Genomic DNA, 23,508 nt, shown 5'->3' with positions numbered 1-23,508 from the left:
GGAAGGAGGGAAGGAGGGAAGGAGGCCGGCGGTGCCTTCGCAACGCGCAGCAGCCCCGGCCGATCTGATAAAGAGGAAGGAAGCCCGCGAGGCCGCGGAACCGAGCTGACAGCTCCCCAAACCGACGCGAGGCCTGCAGCTGTCACTGGAGTTTGCAGCCGCGAGGCGAAAGGAGGGGCGCCTGCCCCCTGCTGGTCATGGCGGAGCCGCACCCAGCGCGGGCTGGGGGCCGGGCGGGCTGGGGCCTCCTGCAGCAGCTGGTAGGCCGGCCTGGGAGACGCAGGGTTTGGGTGGGCCTGGGCCCTCGCCTTCGGCTCCTTGCAAGGTAACCTGCCCCGGAGGACAAACACGAGGATGTATTTGCTCCCGCTGGAGCTCTGCTTACCTGGAGTCCAATTGCCTTGGCTGTCAGGGGTCAGAGAGCCACGCCCCCCCCTCCCCTAATGAGAAAAGCAGAAGCCCTGCTCAAGTTTGCACATCACGATCCGCATCTTGCTCCAGGGCTCTCGTTTTGCCTCCGTCGCTAGCTGTGTGGCCCTGAGCGAGTTTCTTCCCCTCCCGTGCCTCCGTTTCCTGATCCATAAGATGGGCATCACAGTCTCTACCAGGAGGAGTGTTAGAGACTGAGTTCTATGTAAAGGGCTTGGACTAGTTTCTGGCTTTATCACGTTTATTAAATTTTTTAAATTTCAGGTTAGGTTGCGGGCTTCTTGCATTTGCGATAACTGATTCCTTGTTCCGGGGATTTTCTCGCTTTCAATCATGTATTTCTAGTTTAATTCCCCGGTGATCAGAGAACACACTTGGTGTGATTTCATTCCTTTGACATTGGTGGATGCTGGCTTTGTGAGCCGGCATCTGGTCTGCCTTCTAAAACGTCCATGTGCACTTGGAAAGTGTGTGTGTTTCGCAGTCGTTGGAGGCGGTTGGATTTAGTGTTCCAGTGTCACGTCAGCGTGGTTAGTTGTGTTCTTCGCCTCTGCTCTCCTTTCCGGGCGTGTGCGCAGGGCAGGAGCGCCCCTGCTGGCTGGGTCAGTTACCGACAGAGCTGTGATCGCCAGTTATGACGACGTATTTGTCTAATTCTCCTTTTAGCTTAACTTTTGCTATCTGTATTCAAGGCTGTGTTACTAGAGTCACATAATTTCAGGGCTGTCTTCCTACTGAATAAAACTGTGGTCACTATAAAAGGACATTATAGATGCACTATATGTCCTTCATCTCTAGTAGTACTTTTTCTTTTTTTAATATATTTTATTGATTTTTTACAGAGAGGAAGAGAGAGGGATAGAGAGTTAGAAACATCAATGAGAGAGAAACATCGATCAGCTGCCTCTTGCACAACCCCTACTGGGTATGTGCCCGCAACCAAGGTACATGCCCTTGACCGGAATCGAACCCGGGACCCTTGAGTCCACAGGCTGACGCTCTATCCACTGAGCCAAACCGGTTTCGGCTCTAGCAGTACTTTTTGCTTCAAAGCCTGCTCTGTATGATAAATGGTTACATCTGCTTTCTTTTGTTTACGGTCAATGGATAGACTCTGTCATCCTTTAATTACAACCTTTCTGTGTCCTTTTAAAGTTTGTGTCTTGTGAATGTCATATGTTGGGTTTAGCTTTTTTAAAATCCAGTTTGACACTCTGACTTGTCACCAAATTGTTTAGTCCACTTACATTTATGTAATTATTAACGGTGTAGGGTTTATAGCGAGTCTTTTGCTATTTTTCCAGTTTGTCCTACCCTTTGTTCATCTAGTCCTCGGGCCCTGCTTTCTTCTGGAGTCACTAGATATGTCTTTAAACACCATTTCCCCTTGAATATTAGATTTGTTATTTTTTATATTAGATTTTTAAAGTTATTTATTCTTGTAATGATCTTCGTTTTTCTAGAATTACAATATTTGTGATTTGTTATAGTTTTCTTAAGTTGGTACTTTTACTTGCTAAATAATGTAAGGGTCATGCAAGTACTTAACTCCACTTACCTTCCTCCCATCCTTCTACCACTGTTATAAATTCCTCATTATATACTTTGTAACAGTGTATGTCTTCAAGACATTATTGTTGTTATTTAAATAGTCAATATTCTAATCCCTTTATTTTGCCTTCGCTTTTGACAATGTTTTCATTTAAGTATGGAATCCTAGGTTGGCAGATTTTTTTTCCAGCACTTTGAAAATACCCCTGTTCTCTGGCTTTCAAAGTTTTTGCTGAAAAGCCAGACATAAGTTTTATTATTTCTCCTTCAAAAGTTATGTATCCATGCCCAGCCAGTGTTGCTCAGGGGTTGAGCATCAACCCATGAACCAGTAAACTGCGGTTTGATTCCCATCAGAGCACGTGCCCTCAATGCAGGATTGATCCCCAGTAAGGGAAGTGCAGGAGGCAGCCCATCAATAATTCTCTCTCCTCGTTGATGTTTCTATCTCTCTCTCCCTTCCTCTCTCTGAAATAAAAAAATAAATTAAAATTTTAAAAAGTTTATGTGTCTTTTCTATCTGGCTGTCTTTAGAATTTTCTCTGGTTTTAGCAATTTGACTATGATATTCTTTAGGTTAGGTTTTTGTTTTTTTATTCCATATGGAGTTTGCTGAGTTTTATGAATTTGTGGGTTAATATCTATCAACAGTTCTGGAAAATTCTCAGCTATTATTTCATCAAATATCGATTCTGCCCCATTACTTTCTGCCCAGGACTTCAATTGCGTATCTTAAGATTGTGTTCCACATTGTCTCTTATGCTCTTTTCTTGTAGTATTTGTTGTGGTTTTGTTTTTTGCAATCTTTTTCTATCTTTGCTTCAGTTTGGATTTTTTCAATTGACCTGTCTTCGAGCACCAATCCTGTCTTCTGCTGTGTCCATCCTTTTAAACCTATACAATAAACTCTTTAATTTCCGATTTGTGCTTTTAAGATTTTTCTAAAAAGAAAGCTTTATTGAGGTATAATTTACAATCTGTAGAGAATTCACCCATTTTAGGTGAAGAAAACTACATGATTTTTAGTAAATTTATAGTGGAGCAACCATTAGCATAATTCTTTCTTTGCTTTTTTCCTTTTAAGAATATATTTTGAATGGCATTTAATTTGAACTTTAACTCAGACACATCACTAACTTTGCCAATCAACCTCTCAATACACTGATTATCCATACTTTAGCAAGGCGGAATTGCCCCCTTCACTTTTTTAAAGATATAATTAATATACCATGAGTTCACCTTTTCAACCTATACAAGTCAGTAGTTTTTAGTATATTCACAAAGTTGTGCAATCATCACCATTATTTAATTCCAGAACATATTCATCACTCCAAAAACAAACCCCCTACTCGCTAGCAGTCACTCCTCATTCTTTCCTCCCTCAGTTCCTAGCAAACACCAGTTTACTATCTGTCTCTATACACTTGCCTCTCCGGGACATTTCACACAAATGGAATCTTACAGTATGTGGCCTTTGGAATCTGGCTTCTTTCACTGAGCATTATGCTCTCAAGGTCTATTCACATTGTAGCTTGTGTCTGTTTTCCAATGGTTCAATAGTATACCGTTTTGGAGTATATCACTTTATCCATTCATGAGTTAATGCCTATTTGGGTTTTTGTGGCTATAATGAATAATGATGTCATGAGCATCCATGTACAAGACATGTGGACGTAAGTTTTAAATTCTCCTGGTTATAAACCTCGGAGAGGAATTGAGGGCTGCTTAAGTGTTTGAGGAACTGCCAAAGTGTTTTACACGTCAACTGCACCATTCTACATTGCCATCAGCAATGAATGGGTTTTAATTTCTCCATATCATTGACAACTTATAATTACCTGTCTTCTTGATTGTAGCCATCCTAGAGGGTATCTTCTTGTGTGTGGTTGATTTACATTGCCCTGGTTGAATCATGTTAAGCGTCTTTTGTGTGCCTATTAGTCATTTGTGTATCTCCCTTGGAGAAACATCTATTCAAATCCTTGCTCATTTTTAAATTGGGATGTCTTTATTTTTGTCATAGGAATTCTTCGTATAACTGGATACCAGACCGTTATCTACACTCCATATTTAGAACAGTTCCATCAGCTCCCAGGAAGCGCTTGTGCCTGTTTGAGGTCAATTCCCACTCTCATCCTCAGTGCCAGGCAACCACAAGGCTTTGTGTTTTGGGAAAGCCCCTCCCTCAGGAAATTTTGTCTCCTGAATATTGTGCAATTGAGATTTCACTCTGCCTTTTGGAAGCCCTTGGCTTAGCTTCCAGCATGCCATGTAGAGCTCTGGAGTTCAACTAATGTCCTCGGAGGAAACCAGTCATGTATCTGGGGTGTCTCTGGTTTCCAGTGTGCCCTATGACCAAGAACCTTGTGGTTTTTCTCCAGTCGAGTCCCTCTGCATGGCCCAAACCCAAACCTCAGTTCCAGCAAATGCCCCCAGAGGAGAAAATGGCCAGACTATCAGTTCACCTCAGAAAGACTTCGTCTTCTGAAATTCCAGTTCAGTTCGTCTTTATTACTTCCATTTTCCCGTGTTTTAAATTTATTTTGATGTTTTAAATCTTTTTTTCCTGGTTGTTGCAGCAGGAGTGTTGTGTTGCTGTGGCCTACTATATCCTACCCATTAATACTGTAAGCTTCCAAGTCTTTGTATCTTCAGGCAAGTTTCCTTTCCCTCCCCCTTCCAGAAACATTAGCTATTCAGAGACATAAATTCTTCCATATGAATTTTAAAAATCCATTTATCTAGTCTCTCCCCACCCCCAAATTGAGATTTTGTTGGACAATATATTGAATTTATCAATTACTTGAGAAAGAATTAAAATTCTTATGATTTTAAGTTGTCCATCCATGAACATGGCACACCTATCCATTGAACAGATTTCTATTAGGTCCTTTAATATTTTGTGCATTCCTTCATAAAGGAATTGTACATTCTTTGTTAGATTTAATCCTAAATACCTTACCTTTATCTTTTAAAGCCACCTTTTTTAGGGTAATATGTTTATTACAAATCCTAAAAGTTCAAAAATGAAAATGATCCTTTCCCACCCATTTTCATCAGGTACCCAGTTTTCCTCCAGAAGAAACCAGTGTTACTAGATCATCTATTAATCTTAATGTGGTAAATATTAGTCTATAGTAGTTACATTGATTTTTGTTCCTCATTCTTGTATCTAAGTAATCTGGCTGAAATTCCTTATTATTTCTAATAGTACTTTGTTTTGGATTTCTTTTATGTATATGCATTCACCTGCAAAGAACAATCATTTGGTCAATTCTCTCGGTGATTTTAATGCACTGGCTAGGATGCTGCTCAATAAAGTAGCTATGGAAAGTGGCTGGAAATAGCTGTGATAGAGGGCAATCCTGTCTTATTCCTGACTTTAATGAAAGGGCTTCTGTTTCATATTTATATATGAAATTTGCTGGAAGTTCTTGACAGATGTCTTATCAGATTTGTTAAAATTTTACCTATTTCTATTTTTATAAGAATGAGTACCATTAAAGTTTTTATGAACTTATTTATGCACCAATTGCGACCATATGGTTTTTCCTCTTTAATGTATTGTGCTGAATCACCCACTTGTGTGGGAAAAGAAGTCTAAAATAAAACCCTTTTATCCCAAGTTATTATTTATTTTCATGAGGGGAGAGAAAAAAGAACCTTTAATGATAGTGAAAATATACTTTATTTTAATACAATAGCTGCCAGCAATATACTGGGTCCAGAGACAAAAGAAAAATACAAGCATTCTTCAATAGGCTTTCATTTGCCTTTTCAAATGATTTTAAAGGAAACGCTCCAATTCTGTTCAACATTATGACCGGGGGAGTTGAATTATTTCCCGTGATAAAAATAAAAATTTGACAGTCCCAACATTTGATACTTTGTAAAGAATGGAATAAAAAAGCCCATATAGTATATAGATAATGAATGCTTCCCTCTCTTTGAATCAAATACTATTATAGCCAGTATAAGAAATTGGTTGATCAACTTGATGAAATGTGTATCAAAATGTTCATGAAAAAAATACATATTTATCATGTTTACCTTGTAGATATTTTCTAAATGGCTATTTTAAATGCTCAGAAATAAAAGCTATTTACATGCAACTCTGGAGAGACGCAAAACTCAACAGAAGTAAAACTGCCTAAATTCTAGAGTTGATTAATTTAGGGTAAGAATATGTGTCAGAAATGTTTTAATTGTATACAGATTGCTAAGGGCTTAAAGGTAAGTTGTCTAAGCCAAAGTTACCAAGAAAAAAGTCTTATATTAATTTCATCACAAGACAACAATCCTAGTAAAAGATAACAGAGCTGTACAGAAAAACTGCATTTACTTTTTCTTTTTAAAGAAAGTCATCAACTGAAATGGAGAACTTTCCAACTGTTGAACACGAAAACTTCACAGAGTCCCTTGGGGAACAGAGCTTCCATTCAGACTCTAATCTCCTTGTTGGTGTAAGTGAAGGGGGAAATGACTCAGTAGTTGCAGAAATAATAACAGATGATTTCCATTATGTCAGCCCATACACATGAATTGTCATGTAAACTTTTATCCCCAATCTCCTCAGATTTAAGCTATCTTCTTGGTACCAATCTAAGATGGGGTAAAAGAGCATTTGCTGGGATCACCCTACTTACTGGCTGTTGTCCATTTGCCAATCTCAATTTCATTTAACTAACTTCCCTGATAAAAGTAATGAGGTCGTTCTACAGAGAAAAAATCATTCTGCCTTCATCAATGTCGTAACAGTCCTACCTATTCCTTGGACATTGAGAGGGATGCATCATGGGATACATTTTTTAAAGGTAGAGAACAGTCATCGGATAAATTTTTCAAAGATAGAGAGTAAATATCCAAGGTAAAAATAATTCACAATTGAGTTTTAGACTGTATTTTTCATCATTCTATTCTAAGGAATGATGCTCTTTCCTCATTAGCTCTCTATTCCACACCACTGAGCCCACCATTCACTGGAAAGAACAACACCCCTTCTTTTGAATCTTTTAGCCGAATGCCAAGTTACCACTATTTAAAAATAGGGGAAGTGATGGTAGCTGTCTGTGTACTGGTGGCAAATGTGACATTTCTACCCAAAGAAGCTAATGCTATAGAATTTCTCAATAGATAACCTGTAGTACTTCTTCCTGGAACCAGAGAAATCAGCATCCAAAAGGTGGGTGCTCAACCTTTTGATCAGCAATAAAGAATTTTATCTCCCTGAGCCAAATGGATACAATATGGAGCTTTACTTATCTATTTGTACTAATTACTGGGAGGTTTAAAAAAATGCAGTATGCTTATAAAAATCAGGTTGCTTCCATAAAGCCAGTGCTTACTAAATGTTAGCATGTCAAAGGGAGGAAATCATTGCCTTTTAAAGCAATATACTTAAAATTTCCAAAAACAGCCTGTGAGAAGTAGCACTTCTTAAACAAGTTAGGCTAAAAAAAAAAAAAAATTACTGAAAGTTTTCTAGTAACAACCGCATCTTTGGAGTAGTACCTAGAAAGTCCAATTGAAAAAAAAAAAAGAGTAAATACACAGCAAACTCGTTTTGTTTTCACTGAGTTCATCCTCCCTTGTTAGAGCACAAATAATCCTGCTTTAGAACTTCAATTTAAGAAACAAACATGCAGAATGCTATTCCTCAACGTGGCTGTAGAAAAACTTAATGGAAGGGAACGCAATGGCTGACGTTATGCAAAACTGCTGTAAATACGCACTCACCAGAACAACTGGAATTTAGTCGAAAAGGAGTGAGCCCAAAGACTAACAGTAAATGGGAGTGGGATGGAACAGCTGCTAATCTGTGTTTGTTGTCTTATTTTCAATATAGGATGGAGAATGGGTGTTTTGTGGTCTCCCACATTAAATAAGCTTTAGAAACAAAATTCTACTTGATATTTTGACAAACCTTAATTTCTGCGTTAATTTTTACATTACTATTCATTGTACTGCTATAGCTAAGTCAACTAAGTATTAGTGTATGTAGTGTTGCTCAAAAGATCTACCAACAGCAAGATCATTGCTGACCTAAAAAGGAGCGTTTTAAAATAAAGAAAGCAATAATGTTCCAAATGAATGGCACTGGACAAAGTACATTAGCAAACGCCACACTGAGACAGATACAAGGTGCCCGTTGGTTTAGCTTATATGGATAAAATGCTCAAAAAAGATTGAGAATATTATCCCTCCCTCTAAACTTTTAGCTTCTACATAGTGTCAGACGTTATCATTGGTGTAAAGAATAGATGCTTTTGGGAAAAGTGAAAATCCATGTACAAAACAGAATAGCAAAATCTGTAGTGACTTTCTGCGGAAGGCCCTCTCCCCTGGTGGTGACGCCTTTAGTACATCTCCAGGATAGACTACACTGAAACAGAAGATTGTGATACAGTAGCAATCCTTTCATATACTCTCACTAAATATTATACAATTCCAAGAATACATAAATATCCCTTGTACCACGCATTATGCACCAGTTTAGGGCTGACTGATGAAGTCATGGTTTCTATTTTTAACAGTTAAACATTGCACCTCAACAGTCCTGCCATCTATACGCAGTGAAAGGACAAAATAGGGAGGGCTCTAGAGATAGGGAACTATCTCTAAAGTAAAAAGTTTGCGATGAACTGTCTCCAAATTAGAAGAGAGGAGGATCTGGGGTAGGGGAGGTAGGCAGGGTAAAATAATTTTAAAATAATACTGCTTAGGAGTGTATGTTTAAAGATAGCTACTGATCTATCCTTTATCCTAATCTTGAATAACTGCCATGTCAATGCAAAATAAAATTTCTATTTTATAGGAAGAGGAGCAGTCTGTTAGAAAAAGCATATTCGTAATCAGGAAGCGATGTGAAGACCTCTCTCATAAGTGCTATCTTACTTGGTCAGTCTTTTGGCTACATCATTATATGCTATTTCAACCTCCTTATCACTGGGGCAGGTATTGGTGAACTCGTCCCTACTATAAGCATTCGTTAAGTATCTCCAGATGCCAGTCATTCTTTTTGGAATATCAAAGTTGCGATATTTTTTGGCCACCACCTGAAAGACAAAGAGATCAAAAGTTAACATTTATTTTCCATGTTTAACCAGAAGCATCTCTAGATTTTAAGGAAAACTGATTTTGTTAAACTCTGAGAACTTCTATTTGAAAGAAAGCTTAACGTCCTCTATACCATTCTATCCATTTCATCAGAGAAGGGGGAGAATGAAGTTAGAAGTCACCTTCAATCTAACTAGAATCCTATATAATAAAAGGCCAATATGCAAATAGACCAAACAGTGGAACAACTGGTTGCTATGACGTGCACTGACCACCGGGGGCAGATGCTCAATGCAGGAGCTTCCCCCTAGTGGTCAATGCACTCCCACAGGGAGAGCGCCACATAGCCAGAAGCAGCGGGGGTGGCGGGAGTCTCTCCCGCCTCCACGGCAGCGCTAAGGGGCAGTGAGCCAAGCAATAAGGAGCAAGCAGGTGAGCAGTAAGGAGCAAAGGGTCCCAGACTGCGAGAGGGATGTCTGACTGGAGTGGGCCTAAGCCAGCAGGCAGACATCTCCTGAGGGGTCCCGGACTGTGAGAGGGTGCAGGCGGGCTGAGGGGAGCCCCCCACCCCTGTCTAGTGCCCAAATTTCGTGCACCGGACCTCTACTTTGAATAATTACAAGGACTACAAACCACACCAGAGATTCAAAAGTGTGACACTGACTGCAAACACCTGCTCTGGCCATTGGAAATCCCTGGGCAGATACATAAAACACACACACACACACTATTTTAGATCTGTGTTTCTCTATCTCAATCTTTACTGCACAACTAGTGTTTAATATTACTATTCTATTTAGCAGTGTCTCATACAATAAATGCTTAATAAGCATGTTTCCCTTGAACAGAAAAAGCCAGGTGCCCTAGCTGGTTTGGCTCAATGGATAGAGTGTCGGCCTGTGGACTGACAAGTCCCGGGTTCAATTCTAGCCAAGGGCATATGCCTGCATTGCTGGCTCAATCCCCAGTGGAGGGCATTCAGAAGGCAGCCAATCAATGATTCTCTCTCATCACTGATGTTTCTCTCTCTTTCCCTCTCCCTTTCTCTCTGAAATAAAAGAGAGAAAGAAAGAAAAAGCCAGGTGGCCACAGAGCAGAATCTGATTACATGTCAGTTAGCAAACTCCAATCCAAAGTTACCTGTTACATCTCTGAATTTTTATGCAGTCAGAGAAAAATGTAATACTCCTCTTTATCACACACCTCAATTTTCAGACATAATTTCCATTTCGTTAACTCTATGATGTATAAGGCCTAAGCAGCATTAAATTACACTATTTGGGGGGAGGGGGAGGGGCGGTCCTACTCATGTCAGAAGATCAGAGAAGTTTGCACACGAAGGAAGTGCTGCCTTGGTACATAGCTGACTAGGTCGAGTGGCAATGAGCCGCCACTTCCTACAGGCCTACCTTCACAATGTGCAGTTTGGGCAGCAGGTTGCAATCAGCCAATGTCATTTCATTGCCATCCAGAAATCTGCGTGAGGAACACTTAATGTCCTCCATGCTGTTCTCATCAATTTCGTCAGGGAGGGGAGAATTCAGATACTCGTCCAGCTTCTGCAGTGTCTTCAGGAGACCCCTCTCCAAGGCTGAAAGGAAGATGGGGATACTGTCAGAAGGGAGCCCACCCAAACCCCAAAGCAGAAGCATTACTCTTTCAGTCAGCAACGGTCAAATGCTCGCTCTGACACGGAGCACAAAGAACAAAACAGACAAGGGGCCTGCTCTCCTGGGATTACTTACATGGGGCAGGGGGTGAGACAAACAAATCTGTTCAGATAAATATGAAAACAAGCATGACAGTTTCAGACAGCGGTATCTGTAAAATCTTGTTAATAGCTCAATAGCGCACATATGAACACATAGCAGAGTTGATGTTTAAACTAGAAAGACTGGCCCTAGCTGGTTTGGCTCAGTGAATAGAGTGTCAGCCTGTAGACTGAAGGGTCCTGGGTTCGATTCCAGCCAAGGCACATGCCTGGGTTGCAGGCTCGATCCCCAATATGGGGCGTGCAGGAGGCAGCCCATCAATGATTCTCATCATTGATGTTTCTATCTCTCTCTCCCTCTCCCTTCTTCTCTAAAATCAATAAAAATATATTTTAAAAAATAAACTGGAAAGATTGATGAGAAAGAGCAAACCTACTAGTTCAATTCTAGGGAAGAAAATCCTGCTGATTTTTTACTCTCAATTTTAAGTCCTACTCCCCTAAGAATATTTGGATTTTTCACCACAAAATGTGTTGTTAAACCCCATTGCAAACAATCTGAGCAAAAAACCTGGAGTTTTTGCACTAATATTACACAGGAAGCCAAGAATAGCGTATTGCATACTAACATGAAAAACAGAGATCAGATTAGAGCTGAATTGAGGGTGTCTCTAGACAAACAGATTAAGATGCTATAATTGTCGTGACTGAGAGAGAAGTGGGACAGAGTCAACCCTGTACATCTGGAAAGTCAAGTTAGTGACCTTATTAGAGAGGAGGTGGGGACATCATTAGAAAGAAATACGGAATAAATATAGACAGACCATCTCTCATCCTTTCTAGCCTTCACCTTCCCAATCCACCTTCACCTCCCACTCCCAGAATATGTAAACCTACACAAATGATTACAGTACTTGGTTGTAAAAGGAAGTTAAATATTATGAGTTGACAACCTATTTAGCTATAAATTTGAATAAAGTTAGGTCTATTATGGAAAAAGGCAAAGTTTCCCATGCTGCCTATTACATATTTCACCAGCAACATAAATATATCCTCACCCAACATTTTTCTTCCAAAATGCTCCCACCTGCTCATCCCTTGGTCCCTTCAAGTAGTTCAGACAACAGACAGTGGCCTTAACTAGATAAAAGGAATGATGGATTTTATACTGAAACTAGAAGCCAGTTGCACGAAGTTTCGTGCAAAAGACCTTCCTTCACCTGGCTGCTGGCACCAGTTTTCCGCCAGCACCAGTTTTCCTCTGGCCACCGCTGATCGGAGCACCGTTTCCTCTGGCCTCCAGCGCAATCGGCTGCCAGCGCAATTGGAGTTCCTCCAGCGCCGCAATTGGAGTTCCTCCAGCGCCGTTTCCTCTGGCCACCCGCCGATTGGAGCGCCTCCCGGATCGGCCACCCAGAGTTCCTCCACCGGTGGCGCTGGAGGAACTCAGGGTGGCCAATCCGGGAGGCGCTCCAATCGGCAGGTGGCCAGAGGAAACGGCCACCCTGAGTTCCTCCAGCGCCACCGGTGGAGGAACTCTGGGTGGCTGATCGCGCTGGCGGGAGGCGCTCCGATCGGCGGGTGGCCAGAGGAAAACCGGTGCGGGCAGCCACGCAATCAGCCACCCCGAGTCCTGCCACTGGTGCCTTCCACTGGCCACATGGGTCCTCCCGCAGCGCTGGCCGTTGGGGACGGCAGGAGGAATGGGGGGCGGGGACTCGTGAGTCAGCCCAATCGGCCACCCCGAGTCCCGCCCCCAGCCTCCCAATGGCCCAATCGTGGGCGTAGCAGAGTGATGGTAATTTGCATATTACCATTTTATTAGGTATGATGATAAGTCAGACAAAGACAAATGCAGAGATACCTCATCTGACTGAGTTTGCTTTACTGTGCTTCACAGATATTGTGTTCTTTACTAATTAAAGGTTTGTGGCAACTTGTGTTGAGCAAAGTTTATCAGTGACATTTTTCTTTTCTTAAAAAATATTTTTATTTATTTCAAAGAGAGGAAGGGAGAGGGAGAGAGAGAGAAACATCAATAATGACAGAGAATCCTTGATGGGCTGCTTCCTGCATATCCCCTACTGGGGATCAAGCCCGAAACCCCAGCATGTGTCCTGACCAGGAATCGAACCATGACCTGGTTAATAGGTCAACGCTCAACCACTGAGCCACACTGGCAGGGCTCAGTGCCATTTTCAACAGTGTTTGTTCATGTCTCTCCGTTACATTTTTGGTAATTCTTGCAATATTTCAAACTTTTTCATAATTATTATATTCATTATGGTGATACCTGACCCATGATCTTTGATGTTACTATTGTAATTATTTAGGGACACCACAAAACACACCCATATCAAACTGAATTTAATCAATCAATGTTGTGTGTGTTCTGACTGTTCCACTGACAGGCCATTCATTCCCCCATCTCTCTCCTTCTCCTCAGGCCTCCCTATTCCCTGAGACACAACAATATTGACACAGGCCAATCAAAAACTCTACAATGGCCTCTGAGTGTTCAGTGAAAGGAAGAATCACATTAGTTCTCACTTTAGATCAAAAGCTACAAATGATTAAGCTCAGTGAGGAAGGCATGTTGAAAGCCAAGGTAGGCCAAAAGCCAGGCCTCTTGTGCCAAACAATTAGCCAAGCTGAGAATTCATGCAAAGGAAAATTCTTGATGTTCTGCAGCCCATGGATCAAGGAGCAATCCTGACTTTCAAGTCTTATTTAAGAAATACATTTTGTAAAGCTATCACTGCCATAAATCATGCTTCCTTTGATGGATCTGGGCAAAGTCAATTGAAAACCTCTGGACAGGAGTCACCATTCTGGGTGCCATTAAGAACATTCATGAGTCATGGGAAGAGGTAAAAACATCACCATTAGCAGGTGGGAGGCGGTGGATTTCAGCCCCCCTGCATGACACTGAGGGGTTCAGACTTCAGTGGAGGAAGTGGCTACAGATGTGGGGGAAACAGCAAGAGAACTAGAATTAGAAGTAGAGCCTGAAGATGTAGCTGAATCACTGCAATCTCACGATAAGCTTAAAACGGATGAGGGGTTGCTTCGAATGCATGAGCAGAAAAGTGGTTTGCTGAGATGAAATCTGCTGGTGAAGATGCTGTGAAGATTGCTGAAGTGACAACAAAGGATTTAGAATATTGCATGAACTCAGTTCAAACAGCAGCAGCAGGGTTTGAGAGCACTGACTAATTCTGAAAGAAGTTCTATTGTGGGTAATATGCTATCGATCAGCATCACATACTACAGAGAAACCGTCCATGAAAGGAAGAATCAACCAAGGAGGCAAACTTCATTGTTCTTATTTTAAGAAATTGCCACAGCCGCGCCCCCCCCCCCCCCCCCCCAACCTGCAACCACCACCACCCTGATCAGTCAGCCACCAACATGGAGTCAAGACCCTCCACTGCAAAAAGATTATGATTCATACAAGACTTGTGCCCTTACTAGATTACAGTAGGAACGTAACTTTTACATGTGCTAGGAAACCAAAAATTCATGCGACTCGATTTACTGAGACGCTCGCTTTACTGCAGTGATCTGGAACAGAACCCAGTGTCACTGAGGTACGCCTGGACCGTATGGTTTAACTTATATGTAGGTCTAAAGAGCAAAACAAATGAACAAACAAAACTCACAGAAAGAGAATAGATGGATGGTCATCAGAGGGAAAGGAGGTTGGGGAGCGGGCAAAATTGGTGAAGGGGGAAACCAGAATTACTGTGGTGATTACAGCATATACAAAGATCAAATTGTTATGTTGTACACCTGGAAACTAATGCAATGTTACAAACCAATTTTACCACAATAAAAATAACTGGGATAATGATTATAATTGTCTAAATTTCCATGATAGCTAAAAATAACAGACTGCACACAAAAATTTTTAAATGCAAAAAAGGCAGTATCTAATCACTGAATATCTTGTAGTTTTTAATATGCTTTTAAAAAATTTATTAGCGTGGTGACTGCCAGGCAGAGGGGGCTCAGAGGAGGGTACAAGGGGGATAGATGGTGACTGAAGGAGACTTGACTTGGTATGGTGAACACACAATACAGTGTACAGATAATGTGTTGTGTGGATGTGTGCACCTAAACCTTATAATTTTGTTAACCAGTGTCACCCCAATCAATTCAATAGAAAGAAAAATTTATTAGTTATGTTCAGTCCTTGATACAGGTACTTTCTATTACTATTACATTTTAAAACATTTACATTTTAAACTCAGGGCTGGTTTACGTTAAACTGATAGTCCACTAAATCATGAACTTCTTCCTTGTATGATTACAATGAACAGACGCATGGCCAGTAAGGAAGATAATATTGCCTGAATTTAAACATTGAAATAATGTCTGAAATGGACTTGAGTGGTATGGCAAGTCTGCGCAAGTTATTAATCTTCAACCTATTCTAAATTAATCCTTTTTATGAATTAATTTTCAAATGTATCCAATAGAAAATAAAATACCTTAAATTTCAAGGTTTATATCATATGATGCTTAGAATCCCAGATATAAGGCACGAACTAAAATTAAGATAACAAAACATTACAATTATTGTTCTTTCTATAATTTTGGACTTAGCACAGCTCCTGCAATCAAGTTCAATTGTGGAACCTGACAAGAATGTTGGGTAATTTTTCAAAGTTAAAAATGTCAGAATAAAGGATGTATTAGTGAACACAAAGAATGCTGAATTAGTTTGCTATAACTTTTATGTGGCAATATAAGGAATGGCCAACAAAATAAAGAAAAATAGAAGTATCGAAAGGCACTAAAGAGCATCATTTAATAAACAAGTTTTGAAGACAAACCATCACAAAGGAATTTGAAGTTGAGATAAAGAAAATGTAGAGATTAACCACTAGAGGGCAGTAGCTAGCCATCAGAAAGCAGCTCCTTGTCTTTTGTAATTAATAAGTAGCACTATTGTTCTCCAATACCCCTGCTGTAGTAACACTAGCATCTCTAAAAAGGTCTTTCAAAGGCTCTCAAAAAAATGAGTAAGTATAACAGAAGCCATACAGTCAGTTTTAAATTAATTATGGAAATCAAAACACCCTTTTTTGCCTAAGAGAACACAGCAAAATTTAAGATTAGCACATATGCACACACCAGGGTCAGAAGTATGGGGAAATGAATACTTTCACGTTAGTGGAAATATTAACTGGTATATGCTTTTGGAGAAGAAAACCTTTTAACCTATTTGGAATCTAGTACAAGGCAGCATTGTTTGTTATAATGAAAAAAAAAAAAGAGAGAGAATCTCAATGTCTACCAACAGGGAAGTGGTTAAAAATCCATGTTATGAAATATTAAGCAGCATTTCTTAGAAAATGAAGTAAAGTTCGATATTTTAAAGAATTTCTACGACATAATATGTGAAAAAAACAACTGCATAATGTAAAATATAAATACACATTTATGTATGCTGCAAAATTACATAGAAAAAAAGGATGTATACTGTTGGGGAAGAGATTATATAATGTGATTAAGGAGCACTGAAATTTTATTAAATTTATATTTATACTACTTGACCTTTTTAAATAAGCAGGCATAACTCTATTACCTGCATAATTCGAATGAGTAAACATAAGGCAGAAGCCATTAAATATAACAAGACCCTAACTGTTGTAGAAAACAATACAATTCACAAAGAAGAAAACACAAATTATGAACGCTTACATGGATAAAACTATATTTTAAATCTCCTGCTAGTTTTAATAAAGGGTAATCTGACATAAACAATTTTTAAAGGCTAGGTAACACATTAGAGGAAAACAAGAGAAGTAGTGCGTATTTAAAGATGATTAAATATATAATGCAGTTTCATAGCTACAATGATTAGCAATCATCCTCTGATTCCACTTTTCCAGAGAGAAAGAGAGGAAGGGAAGGAGAATGAGTCTTGAATAAAAAGGAACTAATTAGAACCTAAAGATTCAATTCCTCCATTTAGAAATAGGAATTTGGACATTAAGGAATATGCTTCAGAGCATATAATGGCAGATTTTCATCACTAGTAAATTCAGGGAAATGAAGATTATCATAAATACCAAACAGACTAATAAATTATCTATTAGTTACATTTGGGGGCTTAATAAATTATATAAATTAACTGAGGTATAAACAGATTTGGGACAGGTCGTACCTAACCCATCCCCGTAAAAGGAATTACTCATTAATCTCCTTTAATGCTTCAAAAGATTTCACAAACTCGTACTCCCAATCAACTTGGACAAGTTACCAAAAGAATTATATATTTTACCTATCAATCTCTCAATCTCTCAATCTATCTCAGGCGTCCTCAAACTACGGCCCGAGGGCCACATGTGGGTGTTTTTGCCGTTTCGTTTTTTTACTTCAAAATAAGATATGTGCAGTGTGCATAGGAATTTGTTCGTAGTTTTCTTTAAACTATAGTCCGGCCCTCCAACGGTCTGAGGGACAGTGAACTGGCCCCCTGTTTAAAAAGTTTGAGGACCCCTGATCTATCTATCATCAGTGTTTCCCTTTATTTTATTCTTTAAATCTTATGTTTACTTTGGACCCCAATCTAAAATACTGTAGCATCTAGGCATTTGATCCCTTACTTTGAATGAGGTCTTAAAATTGTCCAAAGCTTTGTAAAATATTAGAGTTTATAAAATATTTCACAGGCTGGTAAAACTAATCAAAGACCTGCCTATTCTGACTTACCATATAACAAATCCATCTCTCTATGTAAGTTGTTCATTGTTTGGAGAAAAGAAGTTGAATCATTCATTTCCTATGCTTAGTTAAGGCATTTAATTGTGTGAGACAGATAATAGAATTGCAACAAATATGCATAAGGGAGACCAATTAAGGTACAAAATTATTTGGAACATTGTTTTCTAAAGTCTCATGGCCGTGACAGGCCCCTGTGGGGAGAAGTTGCTTGGCAACTGGAATTCTTATTTACCAACAGGTAATTTAATATAAGGCCTTCTAAGTTATGCACAGTGTAATCCACTGTTGTTTGTTCTTACCGGTTACAGAATTCTAAGGACAGTCAGTAAGCATAGGTGGCTACTTAAGACAGTAACAAATTGATAGGAAAAAACAGAATACAAAGCTATACCTAAATGACTCACTCTCGGCCCTCAACCCCATCCACCAAAGCAATTTTTTTAAGCAAACCCATTTTTTTCCTCTCCTCCCACCAAGTGTCAAAAGAAATTCAACCACTCCCCAGCTTCCAAAAGCCACAAAGAGAAATAAAAACATTATGATTTAACTAAGAGAGTTCAAAGAACTATGCAGCAAGAGTATCTGGGTATAAAAGACAGTTTTATGAAAAGAAAAGGTAGAACAGAACAGAAACTGCGGACAGAACGTGCTCCAGTGTAACGGTTTACTTAGTGTGTAAAATGCTTACACAGAAACATCAGTCCGACAAAAAGCCAATCACTAAGGAGAGTTGCTCCCAAACCAAGACGGCCTCTCACACACATTTAATAGATGTAAGCCAGGCCCGAGCACTCGCCTTCTCCCTTTCTCCTTCACTGCAGAAAAACATTTCACGCAGTGAATATTATCCCAGGAACCACTGAAATTCAATACTAATTTATAAAATGCAGCAACTTTAAATTTTAATAATAATTTTTTAAAAGCCTGAAGCCTGAAAAGCTTGGAAATCTGTCCAAGTGATAAGGAAATGAGCAACTGTTTCAATATTTTAAAAAATGTTATTCTTGCTTAACCAGCTCTGATCCCCCACCCCACCCCGCTTTCGTATTCTTGGCCATTTACTGCCATAAACTCCTACCCAAAAGAACCCCTCTGGGTATCCACAGGGTTAGGGACAAAAAAACAGCAAGAGGCAGATCACTCACTTCAGATCACCCTACACTCGGAAGTTTCTCCCCCATATTAACTTCTGTAAGGGTGTCCCTGAGCAACAGAGAAATAAGATGTCAGGACTCTTGCTAACAAGTGCTCTGCTGTGTCGTTACCAAGTTTTCCTACTTTGAGAAGTCATTAGTGACACAAACAGCTTTTGATTCAAAAAGCACACAAATGTATATTTTATATATTTAAATCTCACATATTCATATATTTCTTTTTTGAATAGGAAAATATATGTTAAAAAAATTCAACAGCCTACGGGGGTGGGGAACCTTTATTCTGCCAAGGGCCATTGGGATATTTGTAAGATTATCTTCGGGCCATACAAAATTATCAACCTAAAAAAATAGCCTGTTATATGTGGTCAAACATTTAATTAACTCCCCCCTAATGCCTTGGCAGGGCCCGACCAAATGCTTTCACGGGCCTCTGCCCGCAGGCCAGACGTTCCCCACCCTGTAAAACTCTGGTGGAGCCCTGACCAGGTAGCTCAGTAGGTTCAGGTGTCAGCCCGATACACCAAGGTTGCTGGTTCCATCCCCAGCCAGGGCACAGCAAGAACCAACCAATGAATGCATAAATAAGTGGAACAAAATCAAATCAATAAATAAAAACAATAAAAATAAATTTATAAAAACAATAAAAATAAACAATAAATAAAAATTTTTAATTTTAAAAATTAAAACGATGATTAAAATCTTTAGGAGCTAGCTTTTTGGTTATTGTTGTTAAGTCTTAATTAAATACGAATGCTCTCCCTATACAGTTTGCTTAACATCCCCAAGGAAAGAAAAAGGGAAATTAGTGAATGGTGTGGCTAAACGGGTTCATTAAATGGGACCTCTTTCAGCCCAGCCCATGTGGCTCAGTTGCTTGGGCATCTCCCGTGCTCTGAAGGGCTGGCGATTTGATTCTGATCAGGACACATGCCTGAGTGGCAGGCTTGATCCCCATAGGGAGCAATCGGGAAGCAGCCATTCAGAGGCAGCCAACTGATTCACTTTCACATCAATGTTTCTGTTTCTCTCTCTCTCTCCCCCCGCCCTCAATCTTGCTTCCCTTCCTCTCTCTCTAAAATTCAATTTTTAAAGAATGGAGAGAAAAAAATCACACACACAAAAGGACCTCTTTCAAAGAGGCTTCCCTCCGATATACCAAATATAAGTTTGGTGAATGAAATAATGAGAGTGTGTCCTTTAATAAAAAAAAGAAAATCACATCCCTATTACCTAAACCATTCTCACCATGAAAATATGACTTGAAATTAAAATCCTAGGATGCAGAGAAATTTGGAAGGCTGGTGAATCTAAAGGCTCTCTTAGAGCAAATCCAAAAATTGCTCTGTAAGGGGTAATTAGCACAAAAATCCACTGAGGCTGATTTTAGAATGCTGGCACCTAACAATAAACAAGATTTAGTAATGGTTTAAATTAAGCTCCATCAATCCATTGTTTTTGATACGCCATTAGTTCTTTGCATAGCTCCCTTCACACAATATGAGAACAAATTATCTCAATAAACATTTTACCACACACCTACTATATTGCTAGGTACTGTCCCACGAGCTAGAAACACAGAAAAACAGCAATTTAAGGACTTAACCTGGTTTTCCTCAAATCTCTGATCAACTGTGAAAGCCAGTTTTTAACACATATGGGAATGTCTGGACTCCAAAGTATTCATTTATAATCATTCTCATAATAGGGGTTGTTGTTTTTGTGCAGTGATAATCCAAACATTCTTTTTACCTTCATTAGCCTCTGGCCTGGAATTCTTAATATATGCAGAGAACTTGGCAAAGATGTCCATTCCAGCAGTATTTGATTCTGGGTGCTTTGGCGAAAGCTTTAAGTACCTAAATGGAAAAGTGACAATGTATTATAGATCCCCCAAAGATACATTAACATAAATTCCCTCAATCAACAAATCATTGTGCTAGCAGTTCCTAGACATCTTTTAACAGTTACTATTACTCTAAGAAATACCATCATCTGTTTTCTAGGATTTTTTTTTTATATAAAGAGTAGTTACTTTTTTAAACTTTAAAATGTATTTTATTGACTTTTTATAGAGAGGAAAGGAGAGGGATAAAGTCAGAAACATCAATGAGAGAGAAACATCAATCAGCTGCCTCCTGCATACTCTCCACTGGGGATGTGCCCGCAACCAAGGTACATGCCCTTGACCAGAATCGAACCCGGGACCTCCCAGTTCACAGGCTGACGCTCTATCCACTGAGCCAAACCGGCCAGGGCTAGGATATTTTTTTAAATATATTTTTATTGATTTCAGAGAGGAAGGGAGGGGGAGAGAGAGACAGAAACATCAACGATGAGAGAGAATCACCGATTGGCTGCCTCCTGCAAGCCCCACACTGGGGATCGAGCCCACACCCTGGGCATGTGCCCTGACTGGGAACCAAACCCCGACCTCCTGGTTCATAGGTCGACGCTCAACCACTGAGCCACGCCAGTCAGGCTGTTTTCTAGGATATTTTTAAGATTTTTTTTTCCTTAGGAAACAAAGCTCTGCACGGTGTTTTTGTTCATGTATTAATATTCTTGGCAATCAAAAGGTATCCGCACTCCACCTATGTTTTACGAACTAAAATGCTGAGGAGACTGTCTACCTGTTCAGAGACTTGTGCCAAGCCAATGGCACTTTAGAAAGAGATCCTAGGGCGGCACTAAGGAAGCTTTCTATGATGGAAATATTCTATATCTGAATTGTCCAATTCCGTATCCCATTAGTGGTATGTGGCTATTTGAACATGAATTTAGAGTAATGACAATTAAATAAAGTCAAGAATTCACCTTCTTCCAGCTATAGAGCTTTCTTAAATAGGAATGCTAGCCCGATGCTTGGTGTCTGGTGCCCTGAGCCAGCCCGTGCAGCAGCGCCAGAGAACCTGACAGCAGCAGAAGCCTAGGCTGTCAGCATCTTGTTCAACCGGAGGGTTAGGGACAAAAACAGCCAGAGGCAGATCACTCACTTCAGATCGCCCTACACTCAGGATTTTCCAAAACCTCTCGTATATTACATTTTGTAAGGGGCACTGAGCAACAGAAAAATAAGATGTCAGGAATTTTGCTAGCAAGTGCTTAGTCGTGCTGTTACGAAGTTTTCCTACTTGGAGAAGTTATTAGTGATACAATAGCTTTAAAAAAATGCACAAATGGCCCTGACCGGTTTGGCTCAGTGGATAGAGCGTCGGCCTGCGGACTGAAAGGTCCCAGGTTCGATTCCGGTCAAGGGCATGTACCTTGGTTGCGGGCACATCCCCAGTAGGAGGTGTGCAGGAGACAGCTGATCGATGTTTCTCTCTCATCGATGTTTCTAACTCTCTATCCTTCTCCCTTCCTCTCTGTAAAAAATCAATAAAATTAAAAAAAAAATGCACAAATGTGTATTTCAATTTAAAACACACATACCCATATATTTTTTCCTCAAATTGGAAAGTAGATGTAAAAAAGTTTAACACTTTGCTCTTTCCTCTTGCATCAGCTCCAGGGACTCAGGGCTAAAGGAATTCAGACTCATAGAACCACTTTAGGAAAGGTTTATCAGCTAAAAGGCCCTCCCAAACTCCCCCGGAAAATGGGCTTTCAGGCAGTAAGACTTTAGAAAAATATCTGATATTGAACTATAATTTAGATTTATTTATATATTTTAAGGTACTGTTTTACCACTTTTCTTTAAATTAAAAATGAAGATGAGGTATTTTTTAGATAGAAATTTAGTTCAATTGCAAGGTGTGGTTTCAGGTGAGTTCTTATAGTCATATTTTTTACACTTTACTATTTTGAATGCAAGAAATAATACATTTTCTAAAAATTGGACACAGTAGCCCCCAATTTGGCTTAGTGGATAGAGCGTCGGCCTGCGGACTGAAGGGTCCTGGGTTCAATTCTGGTCAAGGGCACATGCCTGGGTTGCAGGCTCAATCCCCAGTAGGGGGCGTGCAGGAGGCAGCCAATCAATAATTCTCTCTCATCATTGATGTTTCTATCTCTCCCTTCCTCTCTGAAATCAATTTAAAAAATAATAAATAAATAAAAATTGGACACAGTATACTATATGGGCAAGAAGAATATAAAATATCTATGGAACATCTATATGTTCAAGCTATCTTTCTTTGTTAATATCTCTCAATTTTTAAGCTTAAAGATTTCTCTTATAAACAAAGTTATTTAAGTATTTTTAGTGAACAATTAGAGTAAATTAATTTCTCCGAGCTTTTATATATACATATATATATATTTCCTCCTATCTATAGAAAACCTTATCCACACACACACATGTTTTTGTTTCCCTGCCTGAGCTGTAACAGTTAATCCCTTCTTCAACATCCCTGGGTTTCCCTTGACTACAAAAACAACCAACTTCCAACTTAAATGCTTTCAGCGCTGGTAACACAGTACCTTCATTGACTCATGCCAACAAAAAAATAGTGCAAGGAACCTAAGTGCCTACCCAGACACATTTATGTCCTTCTCCAGCCAAGTTTCCAAAATTAGTCTTCTTTTCCCCAACCAGTATTTAGCTGTACCAACTTTTTCTACTGAAGTAAACTTCATAATTCTCAAAATAACTTACAGGAAGGCAGGCTTACATTACAGATCGTGTATATATTCACTATTCATATATATATATATATATATACACACACACACACACACACACACACACACACACACACACACATTCTAATTATTATCTATTATGTGTCAGGCATTGTACAAAGTGTTGGGATGTAATGATGAGCATTTCTATATGAGCACACTTAGTAGAGATCTGTTTTGATGAGCACGTAAGAATGAAGGACTGTCAATCAGCATATCCTTATTCATATGGAAATAGACACTATT

At 39.6% G+C, this 23,508-nt stretch overlaps 1 protein-coding gene across 2 annotated transcripts in view; it reads right to left on the bottom strand.

Moving 5' to 3' along the window:
* Window positions 1-5,626: 5,626 nt before the first annotated feature.
* Window positions 5,627-23,508, bottom strand: part of CLIC4 (chloride intracellular channel 4) — a 60,573-nt gene continuing 42,691 nt past the window's right edge. For both annotated transcript variants that reach the window (XM_008148073.3, XM_054721277.1), the window contains exons 4-6: window positions 20,389-20,495; window positions 10,446-10,627; window positions 5,627-9,035 (exon numbers count right to left, since the gene is read on the bottom strand). In XM_008148073.3, the coding sequence (XP_008146295.1) occupies window positions 8,871-9,035; window positions 10,446-10,627; window positions 20,389-20,495 (454 nt within the window). In that variant the 3' untranslated portion in view covers window positions 5,627-8,870. The remainder of the gene's footprint in view (window positions 9,036-10,445; window positions 10,628-20,388; window positions 20,496-23,508) is intronic.

Source organism: Eptesicus fuscus, chromosome 9, assembly GCF_027574615.1.
Source record: "Eptesicus fuscus isolate TK198812 chromosome 9, DD_ASM_mEF_20220401, whole genome shotgun sequence".
NCBI lineage: Eukaryota > Metazoa > Chordata > Mammalia > Chiroptera > Vespertilionidae > Eptesicus > Eptesicus fuscus.
Note: the sequence above shows the minus strand (reverse complement) of the source record. Positions and strands in the feature narration are given on the sequence as shown.